At 39.5% G+C, this 18073-nt stretch overlaps 1 protein-coding gene across 1 annotated transcript in view; it reads left to right on the top strand.

The window, feature by feature from the left end:
• The window catches only part of LOC127412662 (protein diaphanous homolog 1-like), a 161337-nt gene that overhangs the window by 72469 nt on the left and 70795 nt on the right, over nt 1–18073 (top strand). Inside the window, exon 17 of the mRNA XM_051649208.1 lies at nt 3930–4044. Within this exon, the coding sequence (XP_051505168.1) occupies nt 3930–4044 (115 nt within the window). The remainder of the gene's footprint in view (nt 1–3929; nt 4045–18073) is intronic.

The raw sequence follows: 18073 nt of genomic DNA, 5'->3' as shown, positions 1-18073 counted from the left end.
AAAGCGTCGGATGCAGTGGTGTAAAGCACGCCGACACTGGACTCTAGAGCAGTGGAGACGCGTTCTCTGGAGTGACGAATCACGCTTCTCCATCTGGCAATCTGATGGACGAGTCTGGGTTTGGCGGTTGCCAGGAGAACAGTACTTGTCTGACTGCATTGTGCCAACTGTGAAGTTTGGTGGAGGGGGATTATGGTGTGGGGTTGTTTTTCAGGAGCTGGGCTTGGCCCCTTAGTTCCAGTGAAAGGAACTCTGAATGCTTCAGCATACCAAGAGATTTTGGACAATTCCATGCTCCCAACTTTGTGGGAACAGTTTGGGGATGGCCCCTTCCTGTTCCAACATGACTGCGCACCAGTGCACAAAGTAAGGTCCATAAAGACATGGATGAGCGAGTTTGGTGTGGAAGAACTTGACTGGCCTGCACAGAGTCCTGACCTCAACCCGATAGAGCACCTTTGGGATGAATTAGAGCGAAGACTGCGAGCCAGGCCTTCTCGTCCAACATCAGTGTCTGACCTCACAAATGCACTTCTGGAAGAATGGTCAAAAATTCCCATAAACACACTCCTAAACCTTGTGGAAAGCCTTCCCAGGAGAGTTGAAGCTGTTATAGCTGCAAAGGGTGGGCCGACGTCATATTAAACCCTATGGATTAAGAATGGGAGGTCACTTAAGTTCATATGTGTCTAAAGGCAGATGAGCGAATACTTTTGGCAATATAGTGTGTGTATATATACAGTGGTGTGAAAAAGTGTTTGCCCCCTTCCTGATTTCTTATTTTTTTGCATGTTTGTCACACTTAAATGTTCCAGATCATCAAACAAGTTTAAATATTAGTCAAAGATAACACAAGTAAACACAAAATGCAGTTTTTAAATGAAGGTTGTTATTATTAAGGGAAAACAAAATCCAAACCTACATGGCCCTGTGTGAAAAAGTGTTTGCCCCACCTGTTAAAACATAACTTAACTGTGGTTTATCACACCTGAGTTAAATTTCTCTAGCCACACCCAGGCCTGATTACTGCCGCACCTGTTCTCAATCAAGAAATCACTTAAATAGGACCTGCCTGACAAAGTGAAGTAGATCAAAAGATCTTCAAAAGCTAGACATCATGCCGAGATCCAAAGAAATTCAGGAACAAATGAGAAAGTAATTGAGATCTATCAGTCTGGAAAAGGTTATAAAGCCATTTCTAAAGCTTTGGGACTCTAGAGAACCACAGTGAGAGCCATTATCCACAAATGGTGAAAACATGGAACAGTGGTGAACCTTCCCAGGAGTGGCCGGCCGACCAAAATTACCCCAAGAGCACAGCAACGACTCATCCAAGAGGTCACAAAAGACCCCACAACAACATCCAAAGAACTGCAGGCCTCACTTGCCTCAGTTAAGGTCAGTGTTCATGACTCCACCATAAGAAAGAGACTGGGCAAAAATGGCCTGCATGGCAGAGTTCCAAGATGAAAACCACTGCTGAGCAAAAAGAACATTAAGGCTTGTCTCATTTTTGCCAGAAAACATCTTGATGATCCCCAAGACTTTTGGGAAAATACTCTGTGTACTGATGAGACAAAAGTTGAACTTTTTGGAAGGTGTGTGTCCCATTACATCTGGCGTAAAAGTAACACCGCATTTCAGAAAAAGAACATCATACCAACAGTAAAATATGGTGGTGGTAGTGTGATGGTCTGGGGCTGTTTTGCTGCTTCAGGACCTGGAAGACTTGCTGTGATAAATGGAACCATGAATTCTGCTGTCTACCAAAAAATCCTGAAGGAGAATGTCCGGCCATCTGTTCGTGACCTCAAGCTGAAGTGAACTTGGGCTCTGCAGCAGGACAATGATCCAAAACACACTAGCAAGTCCACCTCTGAATGGCTGAAGAAAAACAAAATGAAGACTTTGGAGTGGCCTAGTCAAAGTCCTGACCTGAATCCTATTGAGATGCTGTGGCATGACCTTAAAAAGGCGGTTCATGCTCGAAAACCCTCCAATGTGGCTGAATTACAACAATTCTGCAAAGATGAGTGGGCCAAAATTCCTCCACAGCGCTGTAAAAGACTCATTGCAAGTTATCGCAAACGCTTGATTGCAGTTGTTGCTGCTAAGGGTGGCCCAACCAGTTATTAGGTTTAGGGGGCAATCACTTTTTCACACAGGGCCATGTAGGTTTGGATTTTGTTTTCCCTTAATAATAACAACCTTCATTTAAAAACTGCATTTTGTGTTTACTTGTGTTATCTTTGACTAATATTTAAACTTGTTTGATGATCTGAAACATTTAAGTGTGACAAACATGCAAAAAAATAAGAAATCAGGAAGGGGGCAAACACTTTTTCACACCACTGTATATATATATATATATCACACACACACACACACTGAAGACTAAGCTGTGCAGTGCACATAATTAATGCTCAATGGGGCAGTTTTAACTGTTCATGAGATGGATAGCCTGAGGGGAAAAAAACTGTTCTTGTTCCTGACGGTTCTGGTGCAAAGTGCTCTGTAGTGCCGACCAGAAAGCAACAGTTCAAAAAGGTAGTGGGCCGGGTGAGTGGGGTGCAGAGTGATTCTTCCAGCACTTTTCCTCACTCTGGAAGTGTACAGTTATTGAAGGGAGGGCAGGGGGCAACCAATAATCCTCTCAGCAGTCCGAACTGTCCTATGTAGTCTTCTGATATCCAATTTTGTAGCTGATCCAAACCTGACAGTTATTAAAGTGCCGAGGACAGACTCAATGACTACTGAGGAGAACCGTATCAGCAGCATCTGTGGCAGGTTGAGCTTCCTCAACTGGCATAGGAAGTATAACCTCTGCTGGGCCTTTTTCACAATGGAGTCAATGTGGGTCTCCCACTTCAGGTCCTGTGAGATGGTAGAGCCCAGGAACCTGATTGACTCCATTGCCGCCACAGTGCTGTTCAGAATGGTGAGGGAGGTTAATGTTGGGGTGTTCCTCCTAAAGTCCACTATCATCTCCACTGTTTTGAGCATGTTCAGCCCAAGGTTGTTTTGACAGTACCAGACAGCCAGCTGTTCAACCTCCCTTCTGTATGCGGTATGGTCAGCACAGGATTTTAGACAAGTGGGTGAAACACGGTCTGGGCCCTGTGCTTTCCTTGTCTTTTGTTTCCGGAAGACCTGCACACATCCTCTTGACAGATCTTAAGTTCAGGTTGAGTAGCAGGAGGGGGGAGGAGGGTGGTTGCAGGAGGTGTTGATGTTTGTGTGAATTGAAGTTCAGATTGGGTGTGGTGTGTGAGACTGGGCTTTTCAAATCTACATTAAAACACATTGAGGTCGTCAGCCAGTTGTTGATTCCCTGCAGTGTTGGGGGATGGTGTCTTATAGTGTCTTTCAGGCCTCTCCACACTGATGCAGGGTCGTTAGCTGAAAACTTGTTTTTCAGCTTCTCAGAGTAGCTTCTTTATAGTATGCCAATTGTATGAATCCAAAAATGGGAAAACACTTTGTGCCAATAACTCCAGACATTTAAAGATATCTTAATATCTCTTTAGATTGTGATTCAAAACAAACCGATCCTTTTTAGTATCTTCATTTTTAAGACCCTAGATGGTACAATCCCAGAGATATTTGGCTTTCTTGTCATTGCTCCACAATCAGAATTGTCATTTTGACCCATTGGTACAAAATAATGGATTGCTCAGTAAATTTTGATCCATGGCATTTAATATGTTAGCTTTCATCGTAATTTATGCTTCTCTTTCTTAAGAAAAAGTATTAACAAAATCAAAAATTTCAGCCGGGGATGTTTCTGAAATTTGGTTGATTTGACATGGAATAACCTTATTATAATGGATGGATTGGATCATGAATGAATGGGTTATAAGGGGTTGATGGATGGATGAATGGACATATATATAAATGGATTAATGATTGTATTCTGTGTGTCGTTGTAGATTGCAGCTGAAGATCTGTCTGAGAAGAGTTTCTGGGTGAAGGCAAAGGAGGATCGCTTCGAGAACAAAGAGCTGTTTGCCAAACTCACACTCACTTTCTCTACACAAACCAAGGGTGAGTGTATCTACTGTCCTTCAGTAATAACACACACACAATCACACAGCAGTCACACCACACACACATTAAACCTGTCTCTCTCCATCTGTCTGTCTGAAAACAGCCTCTAAAGGTAATAGACGCTCTCTTGTGTGTGTTTGTGTGTGTGTGTGTGTGTGTGTGTGTGTGTGTGTCCTCTGAGACTGACACCACAGGATACTGGTACCAAGATGGATGACAGAAAGGCTGTCATATGTTGTGTAGTCCTCAGCATCAGAATTTGAGTCAGTGGGTGGTACAGACGTGTATGTGTGTGTGTGTGTGTGTGTGTGTGTGTGTGTGTGCGCACGCGTGCGTGTGTGTGTACTACAGGAATTTGTTGTTGGCTTGATGACGGCCTTTGTCTAAAAGTTTTAAAAATATAGTCAGTAGACCTTCAGATAAATTCTTTAGAAAGATAGATGGATAGATTTTGTACTGTAACCTAAAGTCATGATATGGCAGACCTTGTTTGTTTGTTTTTGCATTTTAATTTTTTGACAGAGTTTAAATTAACAAGCATTCCATTGGCCTGTTTGAACATTCTGTAATTGTAACAAAGAGAATATCTCTATGTCCTCACAATGCAAGTGAATGTGGCCAGAACTTTAAAGCTCCAAAAAGTACATAAAGGAAGCATAAAAGTAATCCATATGACTCCGTGGTTAAGTTCATGTCTTCACAGGTGATATGATAGGTGTGGGTGAGAAACAGATTAATATTTAAGTTCATTTTTACTGTAAATATCCACTTTCACTTTCACATTCTTTTTTTTTTTTTTTTTTTTTTTTGGTGATTCACATTCTTTGTGCATATTGCCACCTACTGGGCAAGGAGGAGAATTTATAGGAAAAAAGGACTTAAATATTGACCTGCTTCTCTCCCAAAGTTATCAAATCGCTTTAGAAGACATTAATTTAACAACTGGAGTCGTATGGATTACTTTTATGCTGTCTTGGAGCTTCAAAGTTCTGGCCACCATTCACTTGCATTGTATGGATCTACAGAGCTGAAATATTCTTCTAAAAATCTTCATTTGTGTTCTGCAGAAGAAAGAAAGCCATAAACATCTGGGATAGCATGAGTGAGGAAACGATGAGAGAATTTTTATTTTTGGGTGAACTATCCCTTTAACTCTCTAAACACTATGGGTTATTTTGCGATTATGACCAGCTGACTGTACATTATCCTGCTTACCTACATTACACATCTACCTACTAACTAAATAAAAACATGGATATGAAGCATAGATTTTCTTTTGAAATTATGTTGTTATGTGAAAAGAAAAAATTAACAGCTGAATTCCATTTTACTTCAAATCTCATGTAAACATGCTGTTCTTGCCTTGTCAGTTTTTTTAATAAGCAGTTTTTTGTTACAGTATTAGCATATTGGTGTGCATGTACAGAACTGTGCAAAGATGCACATAAGATGTTTTACAAAAGCATTTGTCTTAAGATGGTTATTTATATCTTCAGCTTTAGTGTGTCAATAGGAAATATAAATGTTAGACTCCCAAACATTACTTTTGCAAATGGAAAAGATTAGAATAGAAGAACAGGGAGCCCTGCAAGAGATGTCATGGCCCCCACAAAGCCCCGCACTGAACATCGAGTCAGTCTTGGATTACATAAAGAAACAGAAGCAATTGAGACAGCTGAAATAGATAGAAGAACAGTGGTGAATTCTCCAAGAAGCTTGGAACATCCTATCTGCCAACAACCAAGAAAACTGTGTTCAGGTGTACCTAGGAGAATTGGGGCTGTTTTAAAGGCAAAGGTGGTCACACCGAATATTGATTTAGCTTTTTATGTTAACTGGACTTTGTATGACATTAAGTGATAAATGAAAGCTATTTATGTCATTATTTTTGAAGACATCCTCACTATGCAACATTTTTCACAAGTGCCTAAAATATTTGCACAGTACTGTGTATGTATGCATATATACTCTATATGTATATACAGTATATCTGTTTGACCAATGGCAGTTGGGGTGAGTGTTTAGGAAACCTCTTCAAAAACAGTATTTTTGCAGTTCCATTTGTTGATGCTAGTGGCACAGAATCACACACTTCAGCTCTAAATAAAATATGACAGTAGAAAGAATCTTAATGGTCCTAACATTTACATTTGCATTTATTCATTTGGCAGACACTTTTATCCAAAGCGACTTACAAAAGAGGAAAACATAAGTGAATCATCTTAAGGAGACAGTGCAGCATCAGAATAGCATTCAAAACAGATTAAAATGCAACAAGAATTTTTTTTATATTTAGTGACTGGTCAAGTGCTCATGGAAAAGATGTGTTTTTAGCCATTTTTTGAAGATAAAATGTGAGTCAGCTCCACGGATGGAGTTGGGAAGGTCATTCCACCAACGTGGTATGATGAAGTCGAAAGTCTGGGAAAGTGTTTTGGTGCCTCTTTGTGTCGGTACAACAAGGCAACATTCCTTAGCCGACCGCAGGCTTCTGGTGGGCGCATAGCTCTGCAGAAATGATTTTAGGTATGCTGGAGCAGACCCAGTGACTGCTCTGTATGCCAGCATCAGAGCCTTGAATTTGATATGTGCATCAATCGGCAGCCAGTGAAGGGAGACAAGGAGTGGTGTAACGTGCTCTCTTTGGTTCATTAAAAACCAGACGTGCTGCTGCATTCTGGATCATTTGCAGGGGTCTAATTGCACATGCAGGGAGGCCTGCAATGAGAGCGTCACAGTAGTCCAGTCTAGTTATGACAAGTGACTGGACAAGCAGTTGTGTGGCATGTTCAGAGAGGAAGGGTCTTATCTTCCTGATATTGTAGAGTGTAAATCAACATGATCTTGTGGTCTTTGAGATGTGGTCTGTGAAATTTAGTTTGTTGTCGATGGTTACCTCTAGATTTCTGACCGTTTTGGAAGGTGTTACTGTAGTTGCACCCAGCTGCATGGCGATGTTGTGTTCAACAGCAGGGTTGGCTGGAAAGACAAGGAGTTCAGTCTTGGCTGGGTTAAGTTGCAGGTGGTGTTCCTTCATCCAGACAGAGATGTCTGCCAGGCAGGCAGAGATTCGAGCAGTCACTGTGGTGTCGTTGGGCTGGGAAGACAAGTAGAGTTGCGTGTCATCAGCGTAGCAGTGGTAAGAGAAACCATGTGCCTGAATGATGGGTCCCAGTGATGATGTGTATATAGAGAAGAGAAGTGGCCCATGCTCTGAACCCTGAGGTACCCCAGTAAGTAGTTGATGTGGCTTGGACACCTCACCTCTCCACGCTACCTTGAAGGACCTACCTGAGAGATATGAATTAAACCAGTCAAGCACAGTTCCTGTGATTCCCAGCGAAGAGAGGGTGGAGAGTAAGATCTGATGGTTGACTGTGTCAAAGGCTGCAGAAAGGTCCAGCAGAATCAGGACGGATGATCTGGATTCAGCTTTCGCCTGACTCGGTGGTGTGTCCACTTTTGAAGACTGACTGATTGTCATCCAGCAGCTTTTTCTGTGAGAGATAGGCAGAGATTTGATTGAAAACTGCCCTTTCAAGTGTTTTTGCCACGAATGGGATGAGAGAGACTGGTCTGTAGTGTTCTACTTGTGTGGGGTTAAGTGCGGGTTTCTTCAGCATCAGGGTTACTCAAGCCTGCTTAAATGTAGTGAGAAAAGTGCCTGTAAGTAGAGATGTGTTAATTATGTGTGTGAGTGCAGGTAGGATGGACGGAAAGATGGCCTAGAGAAGGTGAGAAGGAATGGGGTCAAAAGGACAGGTGGTGGGGTGGTTGGAGAGGAGGAGTTTAGAGACCTCAGTGTCAGTCAGAGGAGAGAACATAGAGACAGAACAGTTGCATAAAGGAGACCGGTGTCTGACAGGGTCTGGGTGTCCTAAAAACAGGCCTTATTTTCTTTAAGCAAAATATAATTGCATACTTTTTTCTTTAGATTTTGAGGAAGTATGACCCCAACGTGTTCTCGACAGGTTTTGAGATTTGCCCGGATATCATATTTTCAGTGACTTTATGCAAAACCCACTCGTGAATTAAAAATGAGCAAGATGTCCGGTGTGTGTGTGTGTGTTTTACACCACCTGCTTTTTGTCCTCTGTAAATGGCCTTTGTGTTTTATTGCATATTTATATCTGATACAATATACAGCACTGTCAAACTTTAGTGTGTGTGTGTTTGTGAGTTAGTGAGTTTGAGGTTTTGGGTCTGTGCTTGTGGTTTTGCCCTTCAGACAATGACCTTCAAATAGTGTGATGTTTTTATGCATCTGCTGCACACACACACACACACACACACACACACACACACACAGTGTGTTTTCTGTTTTGAATATGAAATACGAAACCTTGAAATGTCATCTTTGGCAGCTGTGTTGTTCAAGAGCACCTGAGTGTGTGTGTGTGTCCGGCTGTCTCAGTTGATGTAGGATAACCTTTTCTGATATGTGACTGTAAATGAATGCTGCCCTTTTCAAATCTTCCATCTGTCTGATCGTGTCTGTAAAACACACGCGAGTGCGTACGCGTGTGTGTGTGTGTGTGTGTCCTTGAGCAGGCTTCTGTTGTTTTTCTCTTTCTCTCACTCTCCACCGAAGCGAGAGGATGCCACCGACGGCCAAAACTGACCTCTGACCTCCTCTAGTAAGCTGACGGTGGGGTCGTAGGTTGATGACCTCACCAATGAGGTCACAGCGCTGATTGTTGATGCAATTAGACAGGACCTGAAGCGCAATATCTCTCTCCCTCTGTCTCTGTGGATATTTGTTTATTAGTAAGGCGAGCATCAGTATTATTTTTGTTTATAATTAGTGTTAATGATTTGAACAAACCCTCTAAGTATTAAACTTTGGAGTGTAACTCGTCCCACATTGTAGTGGATTAATCGGCACCGATAGCTCCTTTTGGAATGATCGGTTATGTGCAAAAATCACCGACGATAGATTGCCGACAGTTCCCCACCCCCCAACCCCCATGGATAGTGCGGGTATCATTAATTACATTTGCACTACTGAAAACATTAATTCTTTATATATAAAATCATTACTTGCTGAAATATCATGATTACTGATATATTTTTATGAGTTTGCCCTAGTATAATTTCATAATGATACACTCCTTTTCAAAACACAATTGCAGATATCTGTTAGCAATGCATTTCTAAATAGAAAATTCATAATTTTTTATATCAATAATTGCATTGTTTCTAGTGCAAATATCCATTCCTGATATCAATAATTGAATTATAACAAGCGAAAATGCAATTTTTTGATACTTGGAATTAAGTTTTTACTAGTTGCAATGTTTATTTCAGATATCCATATTGTTATTGTAACTAGTAAGAAAGCCCTTTAAAAACTCTATTTGTTATATCGCAAAAAAAAAAAAAAAGTTACACTTAAAACAAAAAGGTCTCCGTATACATGTCAGGCATATGATGTATCATTTGAAAGCTGAGAATCCGACCTTTTCAGAGATCACCATCACTTCTGCATTTATGTTACTAAAAATAACGAAATAAGGCCTCAAAACATTCGCGATGAAAATTAGCGCCCCCCAGAGGTAATGGGGTAGAAATATTTATTTAAAAATAAAAGTCCTTCACATAGTACATAAGTGATATATCAAATGAAAGCTCTCATTCTCAGGAATGTGACTGCAGTTAATTTTGTTGCCCTAATACCACAGTTCAAAAGATTTTCAAAAGAATTACAAAGTGAAATATGATTTCTGTAAGTCATCAAATATAAACGTCTCGTTGTGCTCCGATTAATGATGCTGACACCTAGATTGAGCTTCTAGTCCACACAGAGGCCGAGATATTTGATGAAACAATGAGGGTGGTGTTGAACTGAAAATCAGGGAACCGCTATTTGTCAACTAAGGCAGACAACGATATAAACATACATACAATAGATAGATTTCTTCATCCTGTGTTGATGTAATGAAACGAGCGTGCATCCCGTCAACAGCATCAAAACACCGGGTAGCCCCTTGATTGCCTTTGATTCCCCTTGAATACCCCCTTTTTTTATCTGCAGCGAGCGCACATCCACAGGAAAAACTACGCTATTAATTGTTGGACGATGTGCAGTCTGGAGAGGGTATATATAGTTTGATAGATGATTATGCTGATGAATGACGGAAATTCCCATTTCATCCATGCTACACTGTTTTATTTTGATGGTTTCGGCACCAGTGTAACAGATAAACGGATGGGCAAGGAGGCAGTGAGAACCAGCTGAACAGTCAACGTAAAGTTTAATGATATAAATGAACTTAAAACATAAAACAAAGACACATACAACGTGGGCGCGTGCGTCTCTCTCGAACCGCCATCTCCGGTTGCCCTTTATCTCGCTCTCCCGCTGATCAGCTGATTCAGTGCCAGCTGTGCTCCATCACGGCCCGGCCACGCCCTCCTCCTCATCACAAACGATTAATGGTCTTTTCCACCAGCTTAGTTATCAGTATTGACAAAATCCAATATAGGTCAACCCTTTAAATATGCTACAGACATAAATAACACCTCAAATCATGTGGGTTGTAGAGGAGAGGTGTGCTGTTACTTTATTAAGAGTGATTGAACTTTGTTTTCTAATACATTCAGACATTTTTAAGTGCGACTTAAGCGCCTGAATACTGACGATGCCACTGTATTGTCTTTTTCAGTCTTAGTCAATCTCATTTAGGCAAAGCAGAGAAAGAGAGAGACTGTGATAGCTGAAGGGGAGAGAAGGAGAGGGTGACATTTTCACTTTTGCATTGTGTGCAGAATTGAGAGGCACTTTTAAGGAGGCTGTGTATCTTTTGACACTGAACCTGCCCAATTACAGAAAGAGAGAGAGAGAGAGAGAGAGAGAGAGAGAGGTCAATACTAACAGTGGAGACGGTAGTTTTACAGAGTGTAGATGGAGAAAATCTTTTATGTTTCTGCTTTTTCACTCATTTCTGCGTTTAAAAGAATTCAGCTGGTTTAATGTGTTTGTTTCAGTGCTGAGAGTGTGTGTTTTGTGTGTTATTGATTTGAGTTTTTCCTCTTGATCTTGTTTTGAGTCTTTAATGTCTCTATCTCTCTCTCTCTCTCTCTCTCTCTCTTTCTCTCTCCCTCTCTCTCCGTCTTGCCAGCGGCCTGCTTTTCCCGTCTCCACGGAGACCAAGTGTGTCTCTCTGGAACACGTTCACGGCACCCGCCAGCCGGTTCCTCCCGTCCCCTCACCTCCACACACACACACACACACCCACACACATGCACACGCACACACACCTCTCATCCTCTGATGTATACAGCGACCTACTTTATTACCACAGACACACACATGGCTGGTCTCATCTCATATCAGTCCATGCTGTCCAGACTCACTTATAGAGTTATAGACGTGGAGCCAAGAGAATGACCACAGAGGACACACACACACACACACACACACACACACACGTATGTGTGGCTGTCATCTCTATTGTTATGTGTATGTCCCTTCTGTTTACCAGCAAGCTCTCTGTATTAGCATTGGTCATGAACTGATACTTTAAATATTACCAGGCCAATTAATCCACCGATATTTGGCTATTTTATCTGACATTTTTGGCCATAGACCATGCTGGATTGGCAAGTTTAGAGAAGTCATAGTTCTTCTTTGTGTCAGTTCCAAAATCTACCCATAGCCATGTCAGTGGACACTGTACTTTTTTTTTCTCATATATTTGTATTATACCTATGTATGTATTAGGTCAAAATTTTTATCTAAACCAAGTCTGTCTTGAAAGTTATCTAGAAATCGATATCTAGAAATGATCAAGTTTATCTAGAAAGTACTCAAAGTACATACAATTTGTATGTATAATCATAAACCGCTGCCAATAGAGGCCAGGTCACTGTCCGTCCATGCTGTGCAGTTCACCAATATGAAGTAACTGATCATTACAATTCGACTTGCAAAGTTGGCCAAAAAAAAAGAGAATGCTTGCCAAATGTTGGCTGTAGATGCAGTATACTTAAAACACGTCACAGAACAGAGCAATAATTAGCGATCTGTCTGAATCATCAAAAAGGAATGGTGGATGTTTGCTTCTAAATGTGAGGTAATGCAAAACCTATTCTGTGGAACGCAAACTGTTGCAAGGGAGTGTAGAGCCTTTTTGTAAGGAAATGCAAAACTGTTACAGAAAATAAATTCCCTCACTGTCCCCTTAAGGGACACTTTTTGTTTAAGGCCACGTCCACACTAATACGCTTTCTCTACGTTTTGGCGGTTTTGACAGCAAAAACTGAGCTTTTCGAAAACGCTCCCCCAAGTGGATACATTTGAAAACGCCGTCTTTGTGTTGTAGTGTAGACGGGGAAAACGGAGATGTCTGAGAACGATGACGTTTGTGATCCATTCCAAAACAGTCAAGGGCAATTGCGTTTCAGCCCGTGCATGGAACGGCGATTTTTCGCATGCGCAGTAAGGGGATTTAGGCGTTTTCATACGTTTTAGTGTGGATGAGCAACTTTTGGAAAGCGTTTGAAAACCACAGTGTGGACGGAGAGCGTTTCGAAAGCAAAAACGCAGTTTTTAAATGTTTTCGGATTAATGTGGACGTAGTCTAAATCCAACAGCCTTTAATTCTGTGATTTGCAAAATAACTCACAAACATCGGGTGTTTCTCGACTTGCATCTCAATATTTTGAGGAAGACTCAGCGGATGAAGTTTGTTATGTACTATTCAGCATTGTATTATTAGTGGTTCAAAGAACTACATAATACTATGTGCTGATGTTCAGAACAACAGCACGATTGCATGAGAGTGGTATCAACCATCTGCTCTCTATTGACATCAACCATTGAAAAGGTTGATTAATGAAATACAGGGATGTTCTGTTTGGTTTTTACATATGTAATTATTTGCTGTACACGCATGTTTTATGTGCATTTCAGAGAGATAGTTTAAGCATTGTGTGTGCATGAATATTGTGTGCATTTTAACCACATTCAGATCGATACCGTGTTCTGCTTGACCCTTATTTGCTCACTCGCTTGTAATTAATGAAGATGTTGGTCTTTCAAAGGTCAACATGTTTTGTATTTCCTGTTGTCGTGTCTCAGTAGAATGTGGATTGATTCTGTGTCGATCAAAGCTTCTCCTTGGAACCTCGCCATAAACGAAATGTCTTGAAAATACTTCTACATGAATGTATGGCAGTATGCAGAGGTTAGCCAATCATAACATAGTTCATTTACATAGAGGTCTTAAAGGTACAAATACATATAAATAAAAATAAATATAAATGCAAATACAGCCTATAGATGGTGTACAGTTTCAGCGGATGGATGAGTCTAATGAAAACTAGAGTGAACATCGGCAGGGCATTTGATTCCTGGAGGGACCTTCGTTCGGTTTTGGGGATCAAAACGACCCTGAATTGGCGTTCTTCTTATTGGACAGGTAAGCTTACATAACTGCAAAGCATGTGAAATATAGTGCCATAAGGATTGATCTGTGTCATTTTAGCTATCTTGATCTTGCCTGCTAACGCTGACAAATTGCAAGCTACCTTGCTTCGTAACTTTCAAATAATTTAAACGATCTTCTCTTTCAGGTATACAGGATAATTTAAAGCAAATACGCTGGTTTCTTGATCGTAGTACATACAATAGTGCAACATAACAGTGCAACAGTAAACTGTCTGATATAGTTCGGCAGTATGTAGCTGTATGTGTGTATCAGTATGCTATTGTAAAAGATGAGGTGAGAAGCAGTTTTCCTTCTTAGGTGAGGCTTTATTCTTTCCTCTTCGCCACACCACTTTACAGTTTACCTTGAAGCACTAAACTAAACACTAACACACACTGCTTTCACAATAAACTTTCACTACTAAAAATCCTTGCTCTGGCTCGGCTCTGTCGTATCCAGTCTCCCTCCCGACTAAGTGCTGTGTCGCTCTATTTATGCTGCTCTCCCCGTGCTCACTGAAATTAGAGACAGGTGTTAGACATAATTTAGCTCAGGTGTAAGCGCCCTTACCTCTTTCTCTCTCTCCGGAGAGATGCTTGACCACGCCCCCGCTGCCACAGCTATGTTAGCTGATAAGTAGTTTTACTTTAGTCTCAAAGTTTGTAGTAAAACAATCATAACTGTGTAAACCTCATCTGTCAGCATGATGCCGGTAAATCTCGTTCAGTCTCTTTGTACGTTACGTCATTGTTTTGGTCGATGCTCGCTCGCGTCCCTATGGAGTGTGTGCACGAGCACGAGCAACAGGTAGCTGCTGCAGTTCACTTAACGGCCACAGGTGTCACTAATAACAAGGGTTTCTGAATTGTACTGTACCTTTAAGGAAATAAGGACTTTCTAATTGCATCTGGGCATTTATTTATTTATTGTAATTCTCATTATACTCAGGGGTGAATTTAGATTTTATTTAGAACATTAATACAGTTTTTTTGTGGTTGTATTACTGTAAACAATTACTGTACAATAATTTTTGTTTTATTACTCTATAATTACCAGTACAATTTTTTTTTATTCTTAGTATTTTAATATGATTCTTATTAGATTTGATTGACCCCCCCCCATTTTTTAATGCAAAAAAAAAAATAATATATATATATATAATAATTGTTTTATAGTACTTTTATTGTAATTGTTTACACTAATACAGCAAAAAAAATTAAAAAAATAAATAGTGATGCAGTAATGAATACTTAAATTCACTATTAAGATTAATGAGAATTTCTAGAAACCTCAAAAGTAAAACGTCTGAATTGTTTACGGTGATGAGAATTGAAGGGAAATGTGTGTTATTGTTATTAAAATAATTTCACAATGCAAAATAATATTAATAATAATAATAATAATAATAAAATAATAAAAACAAATAAATAAAAAAAAAAGACTAAAATAGTCTTAATTTTCTTTACACAAAATAGAATTTCTTTTCTCTTAATTTTGGAGTGAAATGTGTCCTGGACATGTTTTTGTGAGATTCACCCTTTTATATTATTTTGGTCCATACTTTCCCCATATCACTCTAATATTATGTTGTCCCGAGAAGTGAGTCATGTCTAAACGCTTCATAAAATTGTTCCTGTTTTGGTCCTCATGGACTGTTAGAACACACACAGCTCCCACATGATCTTCTGTTCTGTTTGTCTTTATGACTCTCATTCTTAATGTGTCCTTCATAAACTCATCTGCACAACAGACCACCTGCTTCAACGATTCCCAAAAGCCCAGATATGAAGTCTGATCTTAATGTCCTCATAAAACAGAGGTTCCCTGAGGTGCGCTGACATGAGCGTGTCCGTTTATAAAGGCTGGTCTTATCTCAGTGGTGGTTTAGTGCCATTAACGGCTGCTTTATGGTCCCGTCGAGTCTGTTATAAGCTTATATTGGAGGCTCTTTCGTGTGCCTCAGCTGGCGGATTGCAGAAAATTGCTTCTGACCGGCCTATTGAAAGTAAAAGGACTTGCATAATGTCTTCAAAATGTTCTTTCCATCATTGTATTCTTCAAACTCTTTCTCCCACTAACTGGTTTTGTGCGTGTTTGTACATTTAGTGTTTCCAATCACAGATTATTACAATAATTCAAAAGGGTTGTTTTGTGGAGAATAGGATTTTCTTGCTCTTTTGAGTTTGCAGACATACTACAACGTTGACATTAAGGGGTGTTTGATGTTGGAATCGACTTTTAAAATTGATTCCAAGAGTCGATTCCAGAGGAATTTTCTCGATTCTTAAGAAAAAAAAAAGGCAACTTGAAAGCTTACTTTTATTAAGCTGCTATGTACCATTGTACATAAAATATAAATGTGCACTTCATTGAAAATGATTAGATCTTATTCTCCCTTGTGTTAATTTAGTGAACAACTGTGAGGAAACATGCTTTTATTAATTTTAAATAGATTTATTGATTTTTATTCAGTGCCTATACTGAATCTACTGGGCTACAATGGCTGTTTGGATGAAATGATGGTTCCTCCGATTTAAGAAAAAAAATCACTTTTGAGCCATTTCTGAGCAAACAAATAATTATCGAGATATGTATATCAAATATCGTTAATAGAGCGCAACAGTGCCCATCCACTTTTTCAGCCATCTGGGTTCCAGAAGTATTTTCCCCATTCATTTCTTCCAAAGACTTTGAATAAAATCCTTCATAGAAGAGTTGTAAGCCATGAACCAAACCTAACAGCTCCGAGGTGAATCACAACATCACAAACTTTGTTTTGAGGCAAAAAAGTATTTTAAAATTGGACATAAAGATAAAGATACAAGACTGCGTACTTAATGTCTTTAATGAGGGCACGGACTACAATCCAATGAAGCATTGCGAATGATGTCATTGATTAAAAAGCGATGGGAGTATATAAAACTATTGATTTTAGGTTGCTGATTATAAGTATAGAAACAATATATTTTACGTTTATTGCAAAATAGTCTGATATGTATAAATATATAAGTAGTTTAAGGGTGAAGGGAGGCCGACTCGATTACGTCATTCACAGTGCGTAGTGTGAGCGTGTGGTCTCTCCGAAGCACTCTTCGCGGGTTTCGTTAGCCGCGGTTCTCTGATTGGTGGATTTTTCTCTGCTGTACCATGGGTAATGTAGTTGTTTACCATGAATTCCGCTGTTAAACACGTTTTCACGGTTTTCCCACTTTAAAGGAATATTCCAGGTTCAATACAAGTAAAGCTCAATTGATGGCATTTGTGGCATAATGTTGATAAATACAAAACATAATTTTGACTCGTTCCTCATTTTCTTTAAAAAAAAAGCAAAAATGGAGGGTTCAAAGGCAGAAATGTGAAGCATATAAAATTGATTCTTTGATTCTTTGATTCTTCTGTTAAAACTCGTATTGTTTGAGCTGTAAAGTTGTTTAATTGTCGTTTTTACGGTCGGTTTAGGGTATTTCATCTTCATGGCAACAAAGTTGTACAATTGGAAATAATTTTAAAAAGAAAAGGTTAGTAAGCCATTTTATCACACTAGAATCATGTTTACATGCCTATTTTTTATGTATTGTTGCTATACTTTTAAAACAATGAGTATTTTAATGTTTACAGATTTTTTTATTTTATATATATTTTTTATAATTTGTTTGTGGTAATCAATATTATGCCACAAATCACACAGAGGACAAGTGATTGTTGTTTTAGAACTGTACCTGGGTTTTGGGTTTTATGTAACATTCTCAAGGGACGGATGTAAGAAAATTTGTGAAAACGATAATAATAGCCAATACTCACACCCAGTGTCTTGTCGAGGATAAATAACAACAAATGTTTTGGGAGAATTAGATTCAATTTTCACACTGCATGAAATTATTATTATTTTTTTTATATCAAATAAGTTCACTCGTTTGTTTACAACTAATGTTTGTCTCTCATTTGTTGTTGGTAAGTTTTATTAAAGTGCTAGATTTGTAAATTTTCTGAAGAAAGTGATGCAAACACGTCCCTCTGGTGCTACAGTGTTGGTTGATAGCCAGGGTGTTGCTATGTGGTGCTAAGGTGTTTTTGATATGCGGTTACTAGGTGCTTACTGGCCCGAGTCAAAAGAGTCCACCCTCAAGTCTCTATGATATTCGGCTCTCTACATCAATATGACGGGTCCCTCTTTCAATGTAAGTCAATGGGGTTTTTTCCCTTTCTATTTTATCATCCACCTGGTGAAAATGTAGTATGTTTATGTAGAAAATTAATAAAACATCTCTCAGCATGCCTCACGATTTGAGGTATCATTCATGTATTTAGCTCAAGCGGTGTAGGATGAGTTATGCGCTGAAGTTTACTTCTTGGGTTTAAGGCTTTGATCAAATCCCTAACCGTAAGCTTGAGCATTATTAATTATATATCTCTCTGATTGCGCGCTCTAATATATTCAGCTCAAGTCTGATATTCTAATAGATGAATATCTGTGGATGTTTAAAATCTCTATATTTTTGTGTGTGAAGAAAAGTCTCGCCTCTGTGAAGGGAGTGAATGCCTAATCTCACATTTTGGTCTTTCTTTCTTGTAGAGGTTAATGCACAGGCCACTAA

The sequence above is a fragment of the Myxocyprinus asiaticus genome, chromosome 22, assembly GCF_019703515.2.
Source record: "Myxocyprinus asiaticus isolate MX2 ecotype Aquarium Trade chromosome 22, UBuf_Myxa_2, whole genome shotgun sequence".
NCBI lineage: Eukaryota > Metazoa > Chordata > Actinopteri > Cypriniformes > Catostomidae > Myxocyprinus > Myxocyprinus asiaticus.
The sequence above is the reverse complement of the archived record's forward strand: the minus strand, read 5'-3'. Positions and strand labels throughout refer to the sequence as shown.